This window comes from Littorina saxatilis, linkage group LG10, assembly GCF_037325665.1.
Source record: "Littorina saxatilis isolate snail1 linkage group LG10, US_GU_Lsax_2.0, whole genome shotgun sequence".
Taxonomy (NCBI): domain Eukaryota; kingdom Metazoa; phylum Mollusca; class Gastropoda; order Littorinimorpha; family Littorinidae; genus Littorina; species Littorina saxatilis.
This window is the reverse complement of record NC_090254.1, coordinates 34,936,521-34,955,788: the sequence shown is the minus strand read 5'-3', so window position 1 is coordinate 34,955,788 and position 19,268 is coordinate 34,936,521. Positions and strand designations below refer to the sequence as shown.

At 44.0% G+C, this 19,268-nt stretch overlaps 1 protein-coding gene across 1 annotated transcript in view; it reads left to right on the top strand.

Moving 5' to 3' along the window:
- Positions 1-19,268, top strand: part of LOC138977850 (arginine-glutamic acid dipeptide repeats protein-like) — a 195,617-nt gene that overhangs the window by 142,638 nt on the left and 33,711 nt on the right. Inside the window, exon 11 of the mRNA XM_070350457.1 lies at positions 14,003-14,101. Coding sequence (XP_070206558.1) covers positions 14,003-14,101 — 99 coding nt within the window. The remainder of the gene's footprint in view (positions 1-14,002; positions 14,102-19,268) is intronic.

Genomic DNA, 19,268 nt, shown 5'->3' with positions numbered 1-19,268 from the left:
CAGCTTTGCACAAATGCACAAGGGCTATGTTCCAAAGAGTAGACTAAATGCACAAGGGCTACGTTCCAAAGAGTAGACTAAATGCACAAGGGATACGTTCCAAAGAGTAGACTAAATGCACAAGGGATACGTTCCAAAGAGTAGACTAAATGCACAAGGGATACGTTCCAAAGAGTAGACTAAATGCACAAGGGCTACGTTCCAAAGAGTAGACCAAATGCACAAGGGATACGTTCTAAAGAGTAGACTAAATGCACAAGGGATACGTTTCAAAGAGTAGACTAAATGCACAAGGGATACGTTCCAAAGAGTAGACTAAATGCACAAGGGATACGTTCCAAAGAGTAGACTAAATGCACAAGGGATACGTTCCAAAGAGTAGACTAAATGCACAAGGGATACGTTCCAAAGAGTGAACGAAATGCACAATGCTCATGATTTTCACACTCAGCTTGCTATCTTTCTCAAGGCAAAGGCACCAGGGGGTATGGGGTCGAATTGAAGCGCTCTTTGTTCTGTCACTGCTATTTTCAATGGCTGCATAAATCGCACACTTGCCCGGATAGACATGCAGTCATGCTGGGGCATTGTAGCTGCTGGAAATGTCATGCAGAAGGGTTGTGTTATACCTGTCAAAGCCAGAGACAGGTTCAGTCGATAAAAAATGTTTTTTAACGCCCTCACGGACAGGTTTGGTTAACCTTGCGTAGCTTATATCACCTTGTATGACTTAATCTAGTGTACGTGTATGTCGCCCTGTAGGGGTTAACCCTGGTCTATTTGGTGTGGCCCTGAGCTTTTTCTGGTTGGTATCGACCTCGTTAACAACAATCAGAGCTTCTGAGCCTTACGGAATAGTTCCTCTCTACTGTTTATGACCATCAGGCTTGGCGAGAGGGGCTAAGAAATTCCGATTGAGTCAACACACACAATCGCCTAGTTTATATCATCCTGTGTACTAGCTATCCTTGCGTGCTATATCATGTGGCGCTGTACGAGTTGGTTTAAACAAAACAGTATTAAAGTTTAGTATCGTGACATATATGACATTGAGGATCCGAACTCAAGCATAAAGCTTATACTGTACGGGTTAACCCTGCCTGGCTAATACGAAACATGGCAGCGTAGTTATCGTTATGTGCTTGCAGTTTCACGCTTGCCTGCTGAGCAAGTGGAATCTATGACAAAGAACTTTTTGTAACGGTTAAAACAAGGCCAGACTCTAATCCAGCGTCTTGATGTTCTAGGTGTACGTCCTCCCACAGTGTCTCTTTCCTGTCTTCTTCCAACGGCTTGGAACCTCCCATTAAGATCGTCTGCACAGATACTGAGTAGCACACTTTTACACCCAGTTTCCCTTCCAACGTCTTCCCTGCCTTTTAAAACTTGAGAGGCTTTGGGAGCCGCCAGGAGCTTAGACTTTTTGTAATGACCCTTTGTAGACAAAGTTACGGTAGAGAGCTTTCGCTTTAACTCTCTGTAAAGCTAAGATACGGTAAAGAACTTCAAGGGGGATGGTATGGTATCATTAGCTTTCGGTCTGGAAAGGTTCTTAGCCGTGTTATGTCCTTTGAGCATCTTGGCGTGGCGTAATGACAGATTTAGGAGCTTGTGCGCACTCGGGTAGTTTGTACACTTGGGGAAATAGTGGGGTGGGGGGTTGACAGTGTGGAACGTTGGAGGGGGGGGGGGGGCAGAGCCTGGGGGCTGGTAAGGATATTTTTGTTTGTTTGTTTTTGTTCTAGCTGCAGGAAAACTCGTAGATTTCGCTTGAAAACAGCAACAGTAACACTTACAGCAGTTGTGATGATGTAAATTGACGTTCTAAAACGATTCCTGGCGCTCAGCTCTTTCTCTCTCTCTCCCTCTCCCTCCCTCTCCCCCTCTCCCTCCCTCTCCCTCTCTCTCTCTCTCTCTCCTCTCCCCCCCCCCCCCCCCATCCATTTTAAAATTTATGACAGCCAAAAGCAAGCAGGCGTGCATCATGAACAGAGGCATACAAGCACCGGCTTCTACGCACTAGTCAATAGTCATGCAAGAGAGGCGGCACTAGCGTTGTACGTCAAGTCCTGAGCCCCTGTAAAGAGAGCAAGCCAATCAGGCGGAATAGAAAACAGCAGATGGAAAAGGGGCGGAAACTGCCACTCACTTTCTTGCCACACCCTCTCAGTATTGTGAATGCAGGCAGGGGATTTTTTTGTGTGTCAATGGAGAATCGTCTTGTGTTCAGACAGAAAGATAGAACTAAGCCTGTCATTATTTTGTCTGTCTTTGTTTATTTTTCTGAAGGGGTTTGAGATAATAGCAGATAATTTGAAGAGACAAGAAAAACTCTGCCTCAAGATGTTTACAGGCTTGTTGATGCATGGACAGGGGGGTCATTAGATGTTCGTTCACAGGGGAAAAAAACATCACTTGTTTGGGAAAGATGTCGGCTTGTCAGGGATTCAGCTTGTGATGGTACCCCCCGCGGATTAGGGGGAAGAATTTACCCGCTGGGGAGCCAGCATGTCGTAAGAGGCGACTAACGGATTCTGTTTCTCCTTTTACCCTTGTTAAGTGTTTCTTGTATAGAATATAGTCAATGCTTGTAAAGATTTTAGTCAAGCAGTATGTAAGAAATGTTAAGTCCTTTGTACTGGAAACTTGCATTCTCCCAGTAAGGTAATATATTGTACTACGTTGCAAGCCCCTGGAGCAAATTTTTGATTAGTGCTTTTATGAACAAGAAACAATTGACAAGTGGCTCTATCCCATCTCCCCCCTTTCCCCATCGCGATATAACCTTCGTGGTTGAAAACGACGTTAAACACCAAATAAAGAAAGAAAGAATGCTTGTGATGGTGAGACAGAAGAGCTGCGTTGGTCAGTTGCAGTTACTGTTGACGGTGATACAGTGTTTATTTCCATATTTTAAGTAAAGAGAGAGGGGGGGGGGGGGGAAGCAGCTGTTGTTGTTTTTGTCCTAAATAATAATCATAATAATGACAGCTTATATAGCGCGAACCACAGGAATCCATGCTCTCCGAGCTTTACATATTAACTACGAATAATAATTTTTGAGTCACTTGAGAAAAAGTGACTCTATGTAATCGGTCAGTGTTAGTCTGTCCGGCCGGCCGGCCGTCCGGCCGGCCGTCCGTAGACACCACCTTAACGTTGGACTTTTCTCGGAAACTATCAAAGCGATCCGGCTCATATTTTGTTTAGTCGTGACCTCCAATGACCTCTACACTTTAACGATGGTTTCGTTGACCTTTGACCTTTTTCAAGGTCACAGGTCAGCGTCAAAGGAAAAATTAGACATTTTATATCTTTGACAAAGTTCATCGGATGTGATTGAAACTTTGTAGGATTATTCTTTACATCAAAGTATTTACATCTGTAGCCTTTTACGAACGTTATCAGAAAAACAAGGGAGATAACTAGCCTTTTCTGTTCGGCAACACACAACTTAACGTTGGGCTTTTCTCGGAAACTATAAAAGTGACCGGGCTCAAATTTTATGTGAACGTGACTCATTGTGTTGTGAATAGCAATTTCTTCCTGTCCATCTGATGCCTCATATAATATTCAGAACTGCGAAAGTGACTCGATCGAGCGTTTGCTCTTCTTGTTAAAACATCATCTTCAAAGATCATTATGTTCACTGTATTCCTGCTCAAAGAAACGGAAGAGGGTGGTTTCAATGGGATGGCCGGGAGACTGGAGAGGAGGGGGGGGAGGGGGGTGCAAAAGGACACTCATAATAGTCAAAGTTCACAGATTGTTAGGAGAGGCAGAAAAGCTGCACGGAAAAACGCAGTCAAATTAACACGTCTTCGCCTGCTCATTGCCTTTATGGCTAGACCTTGTTACTTACCTGTACCAAGGCAGGTTCAAAAGGGTACAGTTAGAGATCTCCCTCCCTCCTCCCTCCACGCTCCACACGCCTGAAAGCACCCAGTAGCTACAGGTTGGAGACCAAGGGTAGGGCGGATGGTGGCGAGAGAGGTGAAGGGACCGGGAATGTTTACAGTGCCGTGTGCTGGGCTGTGAGGGCGAGGTGTGTGTGTCTTGCAAAACTCAAGATATTTGGCTGCGAGATGGGAAGCGGCGAATCGCCTCTCTTGCAAAACTCAAGATAATTGGCGGCGAATGGGGACGTCACCGCTGTGAGTAGTGCCCGCCAATGTTTAGCTCAGGCACCGTTGTGGCAGACGCGCCTTTGGTCTCTGCAGAAAAATGAAGCGCGCTATTCTGGTCATCTGGCCAACTGTTGTCCTCATCTCTAAGGCAGACTGATACCAAGAGGTGTAAGTTACACCCGCCTTCAGGCTCAGGCATTTTCAAACGCTCGACTCGAGACTATATAGGTTGGAGCTGCGAAAACACTCAGCCACCCGAAATGTGTAACCTTTGAAGCGCACACAGAAAGAGATACTTTTGATGCCCTGTTACCCGCGTCAGGTAAGGGGACTTGGCCCTGAAAGAAAACCAGGCATCACGGCAGTCAGACAGACATGCAACAGTTTAAGCGAGAGTGGGATGATACAAGGGCTGTAGGGTGGGAGTTTTCAGAGAGAGAACAAGTCGCGTAAGGCGAAAATACAATATTTAGTCAAGTAGCTGTCGAACTCACAGAATGAAACTGAACGCAATGCAACGCAGCAAGACCGTATACTCGTGGTCCACCGCTCACGGCATAGGCAGTGAAATTGACAAGAAGAGCGGGGTAGTGGTTACGCTATGCTGCATAGCACGCTTTTCTGTACCTCTCTTCGTTTTAACTTTCTGAGCGTGTTTTTAATCCAAACATATCATATCTATATGTTTTTGGAATCAGGAACCGACAAGGAATAAGATGAAAGTGTTTTTAAAACGATTTCGAAAAAAAAATTTTGATAATAATTTTTATATATTTAATTTTCAGAGCTTGTTTTTAATCCGAATATAACATATTTATATGTTTTTGGAATCAGCAAATGATGGAGAATAAGATAAACGTAAATTTGGATCGTTTTATAAATTTTTTATTTTTTTTTACAATTTTCAGATTTTTAATGACCAAAGTCATTAATTAATTTTTAAGCCACCAAGCTGAAATGCAATACCGAACCCCGGGCTTCGTCGAAGATTACTTGACCAAAATTTCAACCAATTTGGTTGAAAAATGAGGGCGTGACAGTGCCGCCTCAACTTTCACGAAAAGCCGGATATGACGTCATCAAAGACATTTATCAAAAAAATGAAAAAAACGTTCCGAGATTTCATACCCAGGAACTCTCATGTCAAATTTCATAAAGATCGGTCCAGTAGTTTAGTCTGAATCGCTCTACACACACACACACACACACAGACACACACACAGACACACACACACACGCACACACGCACATACACCACGACCCTCGTTTCGATTCCCCCTCGATGTTAAAATATTTAGTCAAAACTTGACTAAATATAAAAAAAGGGCTTGCAAAAGATGTATAAAGGTAGACAGAAGGAAAGAGTTTAGAGAGCGTACAAACACCGGAGGTTTGGCAAGAAGAGAGGGACCACCCAAGGTAGAGACTAGAGAGAGCGGGGTGGAAGGTGTGAAACTGCTCTCTTATGTCGGCCGCGATGGCTCACTGGTCGCTTTCATGCGCTAAATCGTTGTGGAGGGGTGATGCTTGGTTAGCTCCCCGGACACTCGCTTAGCCAGCTTTTGTTTATCTTACATGGGATGAAGGGCTTTGACCTAAACTCTGTTTGGTTTTGATAATTTGTTCGGTGTGTGGGATTCGTGTGGCATATATATTAGTGGTAGCAAGAGGGAGACAGAGAGAGAGAGTGTGTGTGTGTGTGTGTGTGTGTGTGTGTGTGTGTGTGTGTGTGTGTGTGTGTGTGTGTGTGTGTGTGCAGGCGTATGCACTGTGTGTGTGCGTGCGTGCATGTGGATGTGTGTGTGCAGGCGTGCATACGTACTGCAGACCTGGGAACCCATACGTTTTGGGCGTATTTTGTACGCTTAGTTTCACAAAATACGCTCAGTACGACCGGTTAAAAAAAAATACGCTGAAAGAAAAATCCGATCATACTACTTTAATACTGCATAATGCATCCCGAAGTCGATCCACTATTTTGACAAACCCGTATCCAACTCTCGTTTGTTTGTTTGTTTTCTTAACGCCCAGCCGACCACGAAGGGCCATTTCAGGGCGGTATCCAACTCTCGTTGCGCGTCACGTGATTAGAAGTCTCGATGAGCCTCGGTCAGTGGCAGATGTGTTTGTAGCGTCATTTCAAATCTCGTTCCCGTGCCGAGACGCGAACGGAACAGATTGTCGGAAGAAAGCGCGAAATTTCTCCGCTATTTGCGATAATCAATCATGTCGAAACGACGTCAAACTCAAAGCGATGGAATTCTTAACCGGGGGCCAAGCAAAAAAGTGTCAGAGCACAGGAGTTTCTTGGAAAATATGCATCAATCCCTGGAATCGTGGCTTCGGACGCTGGCAAGACTTTCGCCCACTGCAGCTACTGCAAAATGGACTTTCTGATCGCACATTCGGGAAAATACGACATAGATCGGCACTGTTTGTCAAAATCGCACAAAGACCATGCATCGGCGAAGAAAGCCGCAGCCGGTTCACGTACCATGGCAGACTTCATCCCCACGGCAAAAGTGTTGCCCGAAGAGCAGGCAGCAGTACGTGCCGAGGCAATGTTTGTCGAGTTGATTGTAAAAATGAACTTGCCGCTCAGTACCGCAGACGTCATTTCTAAAACCGTGAAAAGTGCGTTTCCCGACTCAGAAACAGCACAGAAATACCAGTGGCAGTGTTGCCGCAAGAAAGCTACGGCCATGATTCATCAGATGTCTCTGGATATCAAGTCTACGCTGAAAGCAAGGATAGCAACTGGGCCTTTCTGTGTGTCAACTGACGGATCGAATGAGCAACGGGATAAGCAATACCCTGTGGTGATAACAACTGTTGGTGAATTTGGAGTCTGCACTGATCTACTCTCTGTACCAACAATGGGTGTGCAATCGCCATCAACAGGTAAGCAGCCCAAGTGTTTTTCTCCCTCTCCTAGTCTGTGTGTGTTTGTGTGACAATTATTTTTTAGAAATGTCTAATCAATGGTAACCAGTGTATCACTGACTATGTGCTGTGTCAGTGTGGTTTTACATGATTTTTTGGTGTTTACGTGTATTTAAGTTGTGTCTCAGTGTGTCTTTTACTTATTGTTTGATCATTGAACTTTCATTATGATTAGGCCCTACACTTTTTTTTTTTACCAGGCATGGAAGTTCTTTCTTTACTTTCTTTATTTGGTGTTTAACGTCGTTTTCAACCACGGAGGTTATATCGCGACGGGGAGATGGGATAGAGCCACTTGTCAATTGTTTCTTGTTCACAAAAGCACTAATCAAAAATTTGCTCCAGGGGCTTGCAACGTTGTACAATATATTACCTTACTGGGAGAATGCAAGTTTCCAGTACAAAGGACTTAACATTTCTTACATTCTGCTTGACTAAAATCTTTACAAAAATTGACTATATATTCTATACAAGAAACACTTAACAAGGGTAAAAGGAGAAACAGAATCCGTTAGTCGCCTCTTCCGACATGCTGGGGAGCATCGGGTAAATTCTTCGGACTTCCCCCTAACCCGCGGGGGGTAGGCATGGAAGTGATTATTATAATATTTATATTAATATAAAATTAAAATAAATTTACATTTTAGGTTTTTAAAATTTTTTTGTATTATTTTTCTTTAGGGGAGAACATCTTCAAGCTGTTGGAGAAGGAGCTGATGGTCCCACCTCCTGCAGATGCCACCCTCGTTGGAGACCCTCCTCGCCCCCCACCACCCTCGGTTCCTTGGCAGAACTGCATGGCATTGGGTTGCGATAATGCCCCGGTCATGACCGGGCATACTAATGGGGTCTTTGGAAACATGAAAACGAAGCAGCCTCATCTGTACCTGTCTGGATGTCCATGTCATCTGATTCACAGAGCTGCACAGAAAGCTGCGTCTGAGCTACCCCTTAAAATAGATGAAATATTGGTGGACATATATTTCTATTTTGAGCACTCATCAAAGCGACTGGCGTCTTAGAGACATTTCAAGCTGAGGTGAAGAACACCAAGGTGATGAAGCATGTGGCAACTCGGTGGGTAAGCATCAGGAAGTGTTTGGGGAGAATCCTGGAAAACTGGAATGCACTTGATGACTTTTTCAAACAGGAGACGTCAAAGACAACCTCATCCAGTGCAAAGTGCAGACAAGAAAGACTGGAAATATTCTTCCAGTCAAGAACCAACAAGCTGTACTGCCTGTTCCTCCACAACGCTCTGCACCCTTTTGACATAACCAACCAGCAGCTGCAGTGTAAAGCCCCGAAGATCCACATCCTGCAGAGGTCTCTTCACGCATTCATGAGGGATCTCCTTGTGAAGTTTGTCAAACCTACCGTCATGGCGGAGAAGATGAGAGAAGAAGGGAAGACGCGACCAAGGACAGTGCTGGAGATGGACTTCAAGAAGACGAACAACCACAAGCAAACTGTTTTCCTCAGTACAGAGACTGAGGCCTACCTGACCAAGGTTCGGGAAGAAAAGGTGAAAGAGTTTCACATTCACACAAAGAAATTCTATGTCGCTGCCTGCACTTACATCAAGGACAAGCTTCCAATGAAGGCTGAGCTGCTCAAGAATGCAGAAGTTGCTGACGTTGACATTCGCATGGAGGTTGAAGACAAGCAGCTGACGTTCTTTTTGACCAGATTTCCATGCCTTCTACCAGCAGGCTCGTCTGTGGATACGGTGAAGGAAGAGTTCTGCTCGTATCAGTCCCACCACATCATTCCCAGCCTTCAGAAGGAACGGATGGACGCAACCTGGGTTGCTATTGGACAGACAAAAGATGTTGCTGGTGTTGCATTGTTCTCGAACCTTGCCAGAGTGATGCTTGGTATTCTTACAATACCACACAGCAATGCAGGCTGTGAGCGCGTCTTCTCCTGTGTCAGGAAAAACCGGACCGACCAGAGGGCTTCCCTGACGCCAGAGACCATGGACAGTCTGATGGTTGTCAAGTGCAGACCAGGGATGCCTGTCGACAGGGTGTACAGTGCCCAGGAACTGTCAAAGTTTAAATCTGCATGTTACAACTTCAACAAGAAAACGTAACTTTGTTTGCCACGTCATCCATGGAGAATTATCAGCAGTGTCTTGCAGTACTACATCTGTTCAGTGAAATTAGTAAGTTGTGTACACAAGTTTTTCTCAAAATACACAAGTTTTGTTTTTTAAAGTACTCCAGGTGCATTATAGGGGTTCCATGATGTTGCCGTATTTTGTACGCATGATTGTCTTGAATACGGTCAGTGAGAAAAAAATATTAGAAAAATTCCAAGACTACTTTTCTTCACAAGCACATCCCGAAGCCGATCCACTATTTTGACCCATGATTACAGTTTTTGTCAGTAAACAAAGAAAGAAGCATATGTTTAAATGTATTGGTAAACTTTATTAACGGTGACGCATGTTTGAATCATGGATGTTCAAATGTTGTGTGGAGTACACTCATTTTTCTGAAAATACACTCAGTTTGTTTGAGAATACTCCAAGTGCAAAAATGGGGTTCCCAGGTCTGGTACTGTGTGTGTGTGTGCGTGCGTGCATATATTATGAGAGAGAGACAGAGAGGTTTCAAGCATCACAACATGTGAGAGTGCAGGTGTTCCAAAATTAGCTGTATTTCAAGGCTCTTTGATCTAATGTTCAGGCTTTTTAACCAAATGAATTATTTACCTGAGTGCTCTGTTCTGGCAGCTCTCTTTAGACAGCTGGGGTGGGAGGTTTGGCTCACTCTGCATGGCTCCTTTTGCACTCAGTCTGAAATGAAAAGCGCAACATGAAAATCATGCCAGACAGTGAGAAACACCAGGGGAAAGACCAACCTGACATTCAGTAACAAAAATTCCTGACATGAGATTTGGGTGTTTTACAAGGGATTACTGTATTATGAAAAGAGGGGGGGCGGGGGTAATATCAGCAGAGGGTGAACTTCCTAAACATCCTCTATCCCCTCCACCTCCTTTTAAAAATAAGTTAAAAACATAGAGAAAAAAAACCACGCACACACACACACACAAAAACTGTCTTTCCTGTCTGTGTCAAAACGATTGGACAGAAGGAGTATAGGTAATTGGCAGGTATGTCAATATTTCAGGGTGAAGTTAAAGCATCCCGTTTGGCATTGATGTTAGTGTATCCCCATAACAAATGACAACGCCACCTGCTGCTGCTGTAAACTGATGGATATTTATGAAAACGTTAAACAGGCATCAAAGACTCCACCAGATCTGTGTGGTGGAACTGACGAGCGTTTGAAACAGTAATGTGCAGGCTGTGCTGCTTTATGCGTGTATGTTGCCAGAAAAGCAGACCTGTTTGACATGTGTGTAACGCTCTGGAGTGTTCCTGACGCACTTAATTCAAGTCACAGCTTGTTTCATGGGGAGGACTTGCAAAATGCAGATGCCTGGGGTTGTTGTTTTGTTGAATGCAAACATTCAAAAGCTTTGCCACATGTCGACACCAGTTTGTTATTCTGATGGGTGGGAAAGCCTATGCAGGGTACTTTGGCAGCATTATGTTTATCTTTCAACCATCTCTCATTGGGGATTTTCAGATTTAAAGACACATGTGCATTTACACGCTGACACATCCATTCTAGTAATAAGCAGGAGCAGTGCAGCACTTATCTCGCTGGTTACTGACCTGGGAACCCGTACGATTTCGCTGTATTTTGGACGCATGATTGTCCAGAATACGATCAGTACAGTCAGTTGGAAAAAAATACGACGAGAAAAATTCCTCGACTACTTTTCTTCACAAGTGGATACGAAGCCGATCCAGTATTTTGTCACATAATCACAGTTTTTGTCAGTTAACATTGAAAGAAACTTTTTTGTAAAGATTTTAGTCAAGCAGTGTGTAAGAAATGTTAAATCCTTTGTACTGGAAACTTGCATTCTCCCAGTAAGGTAATACATTGTACTACGTTGCAAGCCCCTGGAGCAAATTTTTGATTAGTGCTTTTGTGAACAAGAAACAATTGACAAGTGGCTCTATCCCATCTCCCCCCTTCCCCCGTCGCGATATAACCTTCGTGGTTGAAAACGACGTAAAACACCAAATAAAGAAAGAAATTGAAAGAAACCTTTGATTTAAATGAATTGGTAAACATAATTACCCGTGCTACGAACGCGTGTGAAGCATGGTTGAAGCATGGATGTTCAAATGCTGTGTGGACTACGCTAATTTGTCAGAAAATACACCAAGTTTGTTTGAGAATACTCCCAAGTGCAAAACAGGGGTTCCCAGGTATGAGGTTAAATGCACAGACATAGCAAGGAGTGCTCAAGTAAGGTCACTAAAAAAGGTGCTGAAATGTGTAAGCAAAGCTGTGTCACTGAACTAGATGAAAGAAAGCCTTTGATCCTATTATGTTCTGCTTAGGAGAGAGCTTCAAAGAGATCATTTGAAAGTCCATAAATAGTTTCCACATTTAGGAAGTAAGTGCTTTTAAAACAGAATTAACTTCAAGTGATTGGACAAAAAATCAGATCGGTACTAAAACGACTCCTTGCCCCCAGGACAGAAATGCATACATTGTTCATTTACCTTTGCTTTGGGGGAGAGGAGGGCGGGGGGTTATGGGGGTGGGGGGGGGGGGGGTTAGAGATTCTAACTTCTAAGGATCTTGGGAAGATCTCTAAGATTCTTTTAAAGTTAAAAACAAATTTGATGTGTAGAAAAGTCTGGCAGCAAGTTGCGAGCTAGCAGGTCATCAAAGCGAGGGAGGTAAATCTGAGCAGCAATCAGGGAATCTGACATTAAGCACAGATAGCAGTCACATCTCTCCTGACCCCAGCGTCTGCTGTTTCTGTACTGTGCATTAATTACACTCTACAGCCCTCACACTGTGTAATAACTCCCACTTTAAAGCTCCCTAGCTGGGTGTATTAATTGCGCCTTCCAGAAGCTTTGAAGTCGCCATTCGTGACACGGGGTCGTGGCCTGCGTCCTCATTTGTTTACCAGGGATTTTATTTCACTCCTTTCAAAGGCTCTTCCTTATAATGGCACTTTCAAGGTTCCTCTACTTCAAAGTATGGGTTCAGGAGTTCTGCTGATTTTATTAGAGGTCTCTTGCGAAATGAAGGCTGTTACTTTTTACTTCTGTAATGAGTTTGTTTCAAGTTTCAGGGTGGGAGAGATATAGAGAGAGAGAGACTGTGTGTGTGTGTTACTTACTGCCCGTTATGGTGGTTGGCATGTAGGGGAGCAGTGTATTTGTGTGTGTGCGTGTGTGTGTTCTTGCTTACCTTATAATGGCGCTTTCAAGGTTCCTCTACTTCAAACGTATGGGTTCAGGAGTTCTGCTGATTTTATTAGAGGTCTCTTGCGAAATGAAGGCTGTTACGTTTTACTTCTGTAATGAGTTTGTTTCAAGTTTCAGGGTGGGAGAGATATAGAGAGAGAGAGAGACTGTGTGTGTGTGTTACTTACTGCCCGTTATGCCGGTTGGCATGCAGAGCAGCAGTTTGTGTGTGTGTGTTCTTGCTTACCTAAGGGCATCTCACAATGTATCAGATACTGTATTTTAAGTTTTTACCAGCTTTCTTCATCTTGTGGTTCAAACTAATCATTAGTTACTGCAGCAGTCAGGTATTCTGTGCTGAGCATTAAATTTGATACATTTGTGTTGTGTTAATGTGGTGTGCTAAGTTGCAATTTTAATTCTTTTAGATAATAGATTGAGTGCGACTTTGTATCAAGGGTTGAAATATTAAAATTACTCAGGTTCCGTGACAGGTTAGGTTTACCACAAGACCTTGTTTCCTTTATCCACTGTTTCATTTCCTTTTCTTGGTTTTGTCTCTCCTTATTGACAAAAAAGTCCAACCAGTAAAAAGAAAATCTTCATTTTGAATTTGATCACCAGACTTTGTAGACAGAGCATGAGATCACGCACACTGGCCAGAGTTGTTTGCATATAATTATCGTAATGATGACTACAATAACAGCAACATGACTAAGCCCCGGACCCTGATCCCCAGGGCTGTCCCACAAGGGGCCTGAAGGTGTGCAGGGAGAATGCATGATGACAAGGGGACATAAATCTGACCACCAGTCTTTATCCACTAGGTGGCAGTGTTGGGTTAGCTGGCTACAGGCGTGAGGAATGACTCTGGGTCCCCATGTTGGCAGGTCCGATGGATAGGAGTTGGTTTTGGTCACTAAGGAGACGCCCAGAGCTTGATCCTTGAGGAGACCTTTCATGCTGGATTGCTTTTTGAGGAGACACTTTGCATAGCTAATATCAATTGTTCTGAAAACATGCATACATTTGGGGTGGGGGGGGGGGGGGGGGGGGGGGAGATTTCTCATTTGAAGTAAAACTAAAAGAGGATGCTGGATCTCGCATCAGTGCTGCAGCATCATGGTCACTCATAAAATAATAGATAATTTGTCCATCACTTTGCACGGGGAAACCAAAGTTGTTGGGTAATGCACCATTATGATTATATTTATACAGTTTGCAAGCAGATGACAGTTGATCACAACCCGCAACCTTCATCAATATTTCCTGAAGGTTCGGGAGGAAAAAATAAGGTCGGTCGGGATACTGAAAAAAAGGGAAATTTTGTTTGGAGGCCTAACAACAATTATTACAATAGCAAAAAAGAGGCAGACATGCAGCAAGGACTCCAGCATGCTTGCACTGATTTTTTGCATGGTAGTGGTAGGACAGTATTTGCTGCAAGAGCCTTCCAGTTCCAGTGCTGTCTTTGGTGGTAAAGGCTGTCCTTAATTAGCATGACATTTACCAAAACTTCAGTGCCAAAGCTTCTTTCAGCGAGCTCCGTGAAGTAGACTTCATGAAGTTGACTTCGCCCCATTACTATCAGGTTTTAGTCTCAGTCCTCACGTTGTTTTTCTCTTGTGTGTTTCAGTGGACCACAGCTCCGTCAGCGAGTGTTCGGACGATTCGGAGGACAGCGATGGAGGACGAGACCTGAGCAGCTACAACTGTCAACACTGCTTCACCAGCAGTAAGTCCACACTTTTCACCTGCTTGTTAGCTTTACCTGTCGCAGGTGATCACGTCTTACCTGTCGCAGGTGATCACATCTTGGCAGGAAGGACCAAGTTTGTTCTGGGGTGGATGAGATTTGTGTGTGCCAGGTCACTGTACCCTGCTTTGTGTCTGATGAGATGATGAATGAGCAGGCTTCTGAGTCATTTAAAAAACAACTGATGTCTGATTAATTAAGTAATTGGAAACTGCATATATGTTTCTTTTGATGATGCTCTCTCTCTTTTCTCTCTCTCTTTCTCTTTTCTCTCTCTTTCCCCCTCTCTCTCTCCCTCCCTCTCTCTCTCTCTCTCTCTCTCTCTCTCTACCCCTCTCTCTCCCCCTCTCTCCTCTCTCTCTCCCTCTCTCTCTCCCTCTCCCTCTCTCTCCCTTTCTCTCTCTCCCTCTCCCTCTCTCTCTCCCCCTTCCTCTCCCCCCCCTCTCTCTCTCTCTCTCTCTTTTCTCTCTCTCTCCCTCCCCTTCCTCTCTCTTTCTCTCTCTACCCCTCTCTCTCTCTCTCTCTCTCTCTCTCTCCCTCCCCCTCCCCCCTCTCTCTCTCTTCTCTCTCTCTCTCTCTCTCTCTCTCTCTCTCTCTCTCTCTCTCCCTCTCCCTCTCCCTCTCCCTCTTTCTCTCTTTTTCTTCCCCCTGTTTGTGCGTGTGCTATCATCCTTATGCAAAAGTAAACAAGTCGCGTAAGGCGAAAATACAATATTTAGTCAAGTAGCTGCCATTTTTCAGCAAGACCGTATACTCGTAGCATCGTCAGTCCACCGCTCATGGCAAAGGCAGTGAAATTGACAAGAAGAGCGGGGTAGTAGTTGCGCTAAGAAGGATAGCACGCTTTTCTGTACCTCTCTTTGTTTTAACTTTCTGAGCGTGTTTTTAATCCAAACATATCATATCTATATGTTTTTGGAATCAGGAACCGACAAGGAATAAGATGAAAGTGTTTTTAAATTGATTTGGACAATTTAATTTTGATAATAATTTTTATATATTTAATTTTCAGAGCTTGTTTTGAATCCGAATATAACATATTTATATGTTTTTGGAATCAGAAAATGATGGAGATTAAGATAAACGTAAATTTGGATCGTTTTATAAATTTTTATTTTTTTTTACAATTTTCCGATTTTTAATGACCAAAGTCATTAATTAATTTTTAAGCCACCAAGCTGAAATGCAATACCGAACCCCGGGCTTCGTCGAAGATTACTTGACCAAAATTTCAACCAATTTGGTTGAAAAATGAGGGCGTGACAGTGCCGCCTCAACTTTCACGAAAAGCCGGATATGACGTCATCAAAGACATTTATCAAAAAAATGAAAAAAACGTTCGGGCATTTCATACCCAGGAACTCTCATGTCAAATTTCGTAAAGATCGGTCCAGTAGTTTAGTCTGAATCGCTCTACACACACACACACACACACACAGACAGACGCACATACACCATACCCTCGTTTCGATTCCCCCTCGATGTTAAAATATTTAGTCAAAACTTGACTAAATATAAAAAGAGGGAGGTTCATAATCATACTGTGATAACATTCAGGCTGACAGCAGAGCCGTTGTCTCAGAGGCAGACTTTCATCCCCAGACTTTGCTTACAAACATTACATCCTTTCCCTTCCCATTTCAGTCTCCCTTTCTTTGTTGTTGCCAGCCGGTGAAGAAACTATTTCTTTTCCTGTTAATATTTTATTGTATGCTGGCTACAAAGAGGTTAGCCTCCCACTATGGTGATGGACAGCTTCTCTTTGTGGGGCGGTGATGGACAGACTGTTAGCGTCAAGGCAAGGTGACGTGAGCATTAGATCAATACAGCCCGTGATAAATGTGTAATGAGCAATTGAGGGGCATATCCTGATAAACATTGCTGCTGTCACTGCTCGGAAGGTCTGGTTTGAATGTCCCTGGTGAACAGTTGAACCTGTCTGTAACAACCACTGCAAGGGACCTACCAAAAGTCGTCATTAAAGACTGGCGGTCGCAATGGAATTGACAATTCTATGGAAGAAACCTTCAGAACTGCGTATGGCTGCCTAAATGGCGGGGTAAAAATCCACTTGTGGAAAAAAAACACGAGTGTACGTGGGAGTTTCAGTTTCCATGAACGCAGAAGAAGAAGAACATGGAAGAAAAAGTTGTCTCGGATCCTTTTGAGTGGTCGTTGTGGGCAGTTGGCATTTTGGAGAGTTGGTTGCAAGGGCAGATTCAACTGTATGCAGTAGATGGACCTTGTATCCGTTGACCAGTCTTGTCTGAAGAAATGGTTGACCAGTCTTGTCTGAAGAAATGGTTGACCAGTCTTGTCTGAAGAAATGGTTGACCAGTCTTGTCTGAAGAAATGGTTGACCAGTCTTGTCTGAAGAAATGGTTGACCAGTCTTGTCTGAAGAAATGGTTGACCAGTCTTGTCTGAAGAAATGGTTGACCAGTCTAGAATAGTTAGACCCCATAGCAGTTGACCAGTCTTGTATCAGTTTTCCCGTTTAATACGTAGTTTGATCATACAATGGTTGACCAGCCTTGCCGTGAATAAATATAATGAGGATCCTAAAGTGGTTGACTAGTCTTGTATCGTTAAACCATGTGATGATTGACCGACCTTGTGGAAGTTGGAGTTTTCATGATGGATATGGAGTTAGACCTTATAAAGGTTGATCAGTCTTGTTCTGGGTTTTCTACAAGGACAGATTGTAAGAAAAGGCGTAGCCTTAAATCTTAATCCTTGTTAAATAAAGTTCAATTCAATTCAATTCAATACAGTACATGGTGTAAAGGCTGACCAGTATTGTCCTTAATATTTCTGGTACAAAGCATGGGTGTCACAGTGGTGTCCTCGTAAGATGTGTAATACTAAATAGTGATTTTCTGTTTCTGTTTTGGTCGTTAGATCAAAAAGAATGTATAAGTGTGGGCAGGGAAGCCAGTTTCATTTGGTGGATGTGTGGGCGGGGATGTAGCTCAGTCGGTAGCGCGCTGGATTTGTATCCAGTTGGCCGCTGTCAGCGTGAGTTCGTCCCCACGTTCGGCGAGAGATTTATTTCTCAGAGTCAACTTTGTGTGCAGACTCTCCTCGGTGTCCGAACACCCCCGTGTGTACACGCAAGCACAAGACCAAGTGCGCACGAAAAAGATCCTGTAATCCATGTCAGAGTTCGGTGGGTTATAGAAATACGAAAATACCCAGCATGCTTCCTCCGAAAACGGCGTATGGCTGCCTAAATGGCGGGGTAAAAAACGGTCATACACGTAAAATTCCACTCGTGCAAAAAACACGAGTGTACGTGGGAGTTTCAGCCCACGAACGCAGAAGAAGATTTGGTGGATGCGGGGCCATTGGGAGAGAATTCCCCAGAGAAAATCAGATCTACCGCCTTTGGCTGTGGTGGAAGAGATTGGGGGCAAGGGGGAAATCAGCAGGTGATTATCAGGGAGACTAAGCCAAACAGATTTTCTGGGTGTTAACCCAGTGAATTGTTTGTCTGTGGCTAATGGCAAATTCACATCATTTGACTGGTGTTGGGGCCACTGAAGAGGACAGTAGTGCCAAATAGAATTGTTTGGCACACTGACTGAACAGACCGTCTGTAGCTAAAGGAAATTGATCTTGATTTGCTGGCTGATTGACCACAGGACAGAGGCAGCGTGATGAAAAGTCCAACTCTATTTCCTGGCTGTTTGACCACCAAAGAGGCCGTCTGTGTGGGGCCACAAAGCCAGCTGTATTGGTTCCTGGTGAAAAGTGGAGCGTGTTGGTTGGCTGTTTGGCGGCTGAAGAAGGCCTGAGCCCCGGGGGTTGTGGTGGCATTGATTTTCTGCCTGCTGTCCTGGCCCGCTTGACAGGCCGTGCTGCACGTGCTAGAGCCAGCGTCTGCTGCCACCCTGCGCGCGCAAGGAGGGGAAGTCGTCAATACAAATTGCCACCAGAACTGGATGTCAGCGCTCCAGGACTCTGCTCCCCCCACCCTTTCTCCTCCCCCTACCCGTCTTGTTCCCACAATGCTTTGCTAAGACCCCATAAAATATTCACATTCCTGGTCCGTGCTTCATTGGCTGGTGGCGATTTATGTCCGTGAGGAGAGCGGTTTGTCGGCCCAACCAACAACACTTTTTCTTTCGCTGGGGTGGAGATAACGCGCCTTAAGGTCTTGGAGGCCGTCTTGCTTCCTTACCAGCCCTGCTGCCCCTCGTTGCCTTCCCCCGCCATCAAATATTCATGAATTCTGTCAGCTTTATTGGCTGGCTGTGTAAAGCACAAAGAATGTGTTGAATGATGAACGTCCTCCTTCCCCCCCCCCCCCCACCTCTCCCACCACACAGTCATGTACACACACACACATGCACGCACACACACACACACACACACACACACACACACACACACACACACACACACACCCCTCCCCTTTTCTCCCTTCTTCCCCACTTTCCCTCAGAGCTGCATTAATAGAAATTGTGAAACAACAGCTAGATCTTCATTGTGCATAATGATGCATATTCATGGTGACAGGAAGTGCTTATATAAAACAGTTACTGTCCACAGTTCTGGGAGGATAATATTCTCCTTTTTGGGTTTTTATCTCACTACCCAATATTGACGGACAGTGTGATGATATCTTCTGCTATGGTCTGTTGAGACAGTGATATCAAAATCGAGACCGGAGATCGAGATTTTGATATTACTGTCGAAACAGACCAATAGCAGAAAATATCATCACACAGTCAGTCAATGTTAGATATATTGCTAATTCTCTGGACATGTTGTATTTACTGTAAAGAAATTACAAAAGTATTTGTCTCAGTTTTGGCTGTTCCATATCCCTCCCTCTGATTATTATTTCTTTTTGTTCACTCTTTTCTTGTACTTTTCAGTATTTTCAAATGTCTTTTCTTTCAAAAAGTCTTTAGTCACTTGCTCAACTAAATTCTGGGATAATTACATTTTCATATATATGTTTTTGTTTTTAAATTTAGGTGTTTTTGTTTTTGAAGTGGGGAAGCAATAAAGAGGTCGTCGATATCAAAACTGACATCGACGGAAATGTCGTCGATATCACTTTTGCACTGAGCTCAGTTGTGCCCAATTGACCAATGGAAATCCACGTAACATATGAAATAGCAATATTGTCCTTTATT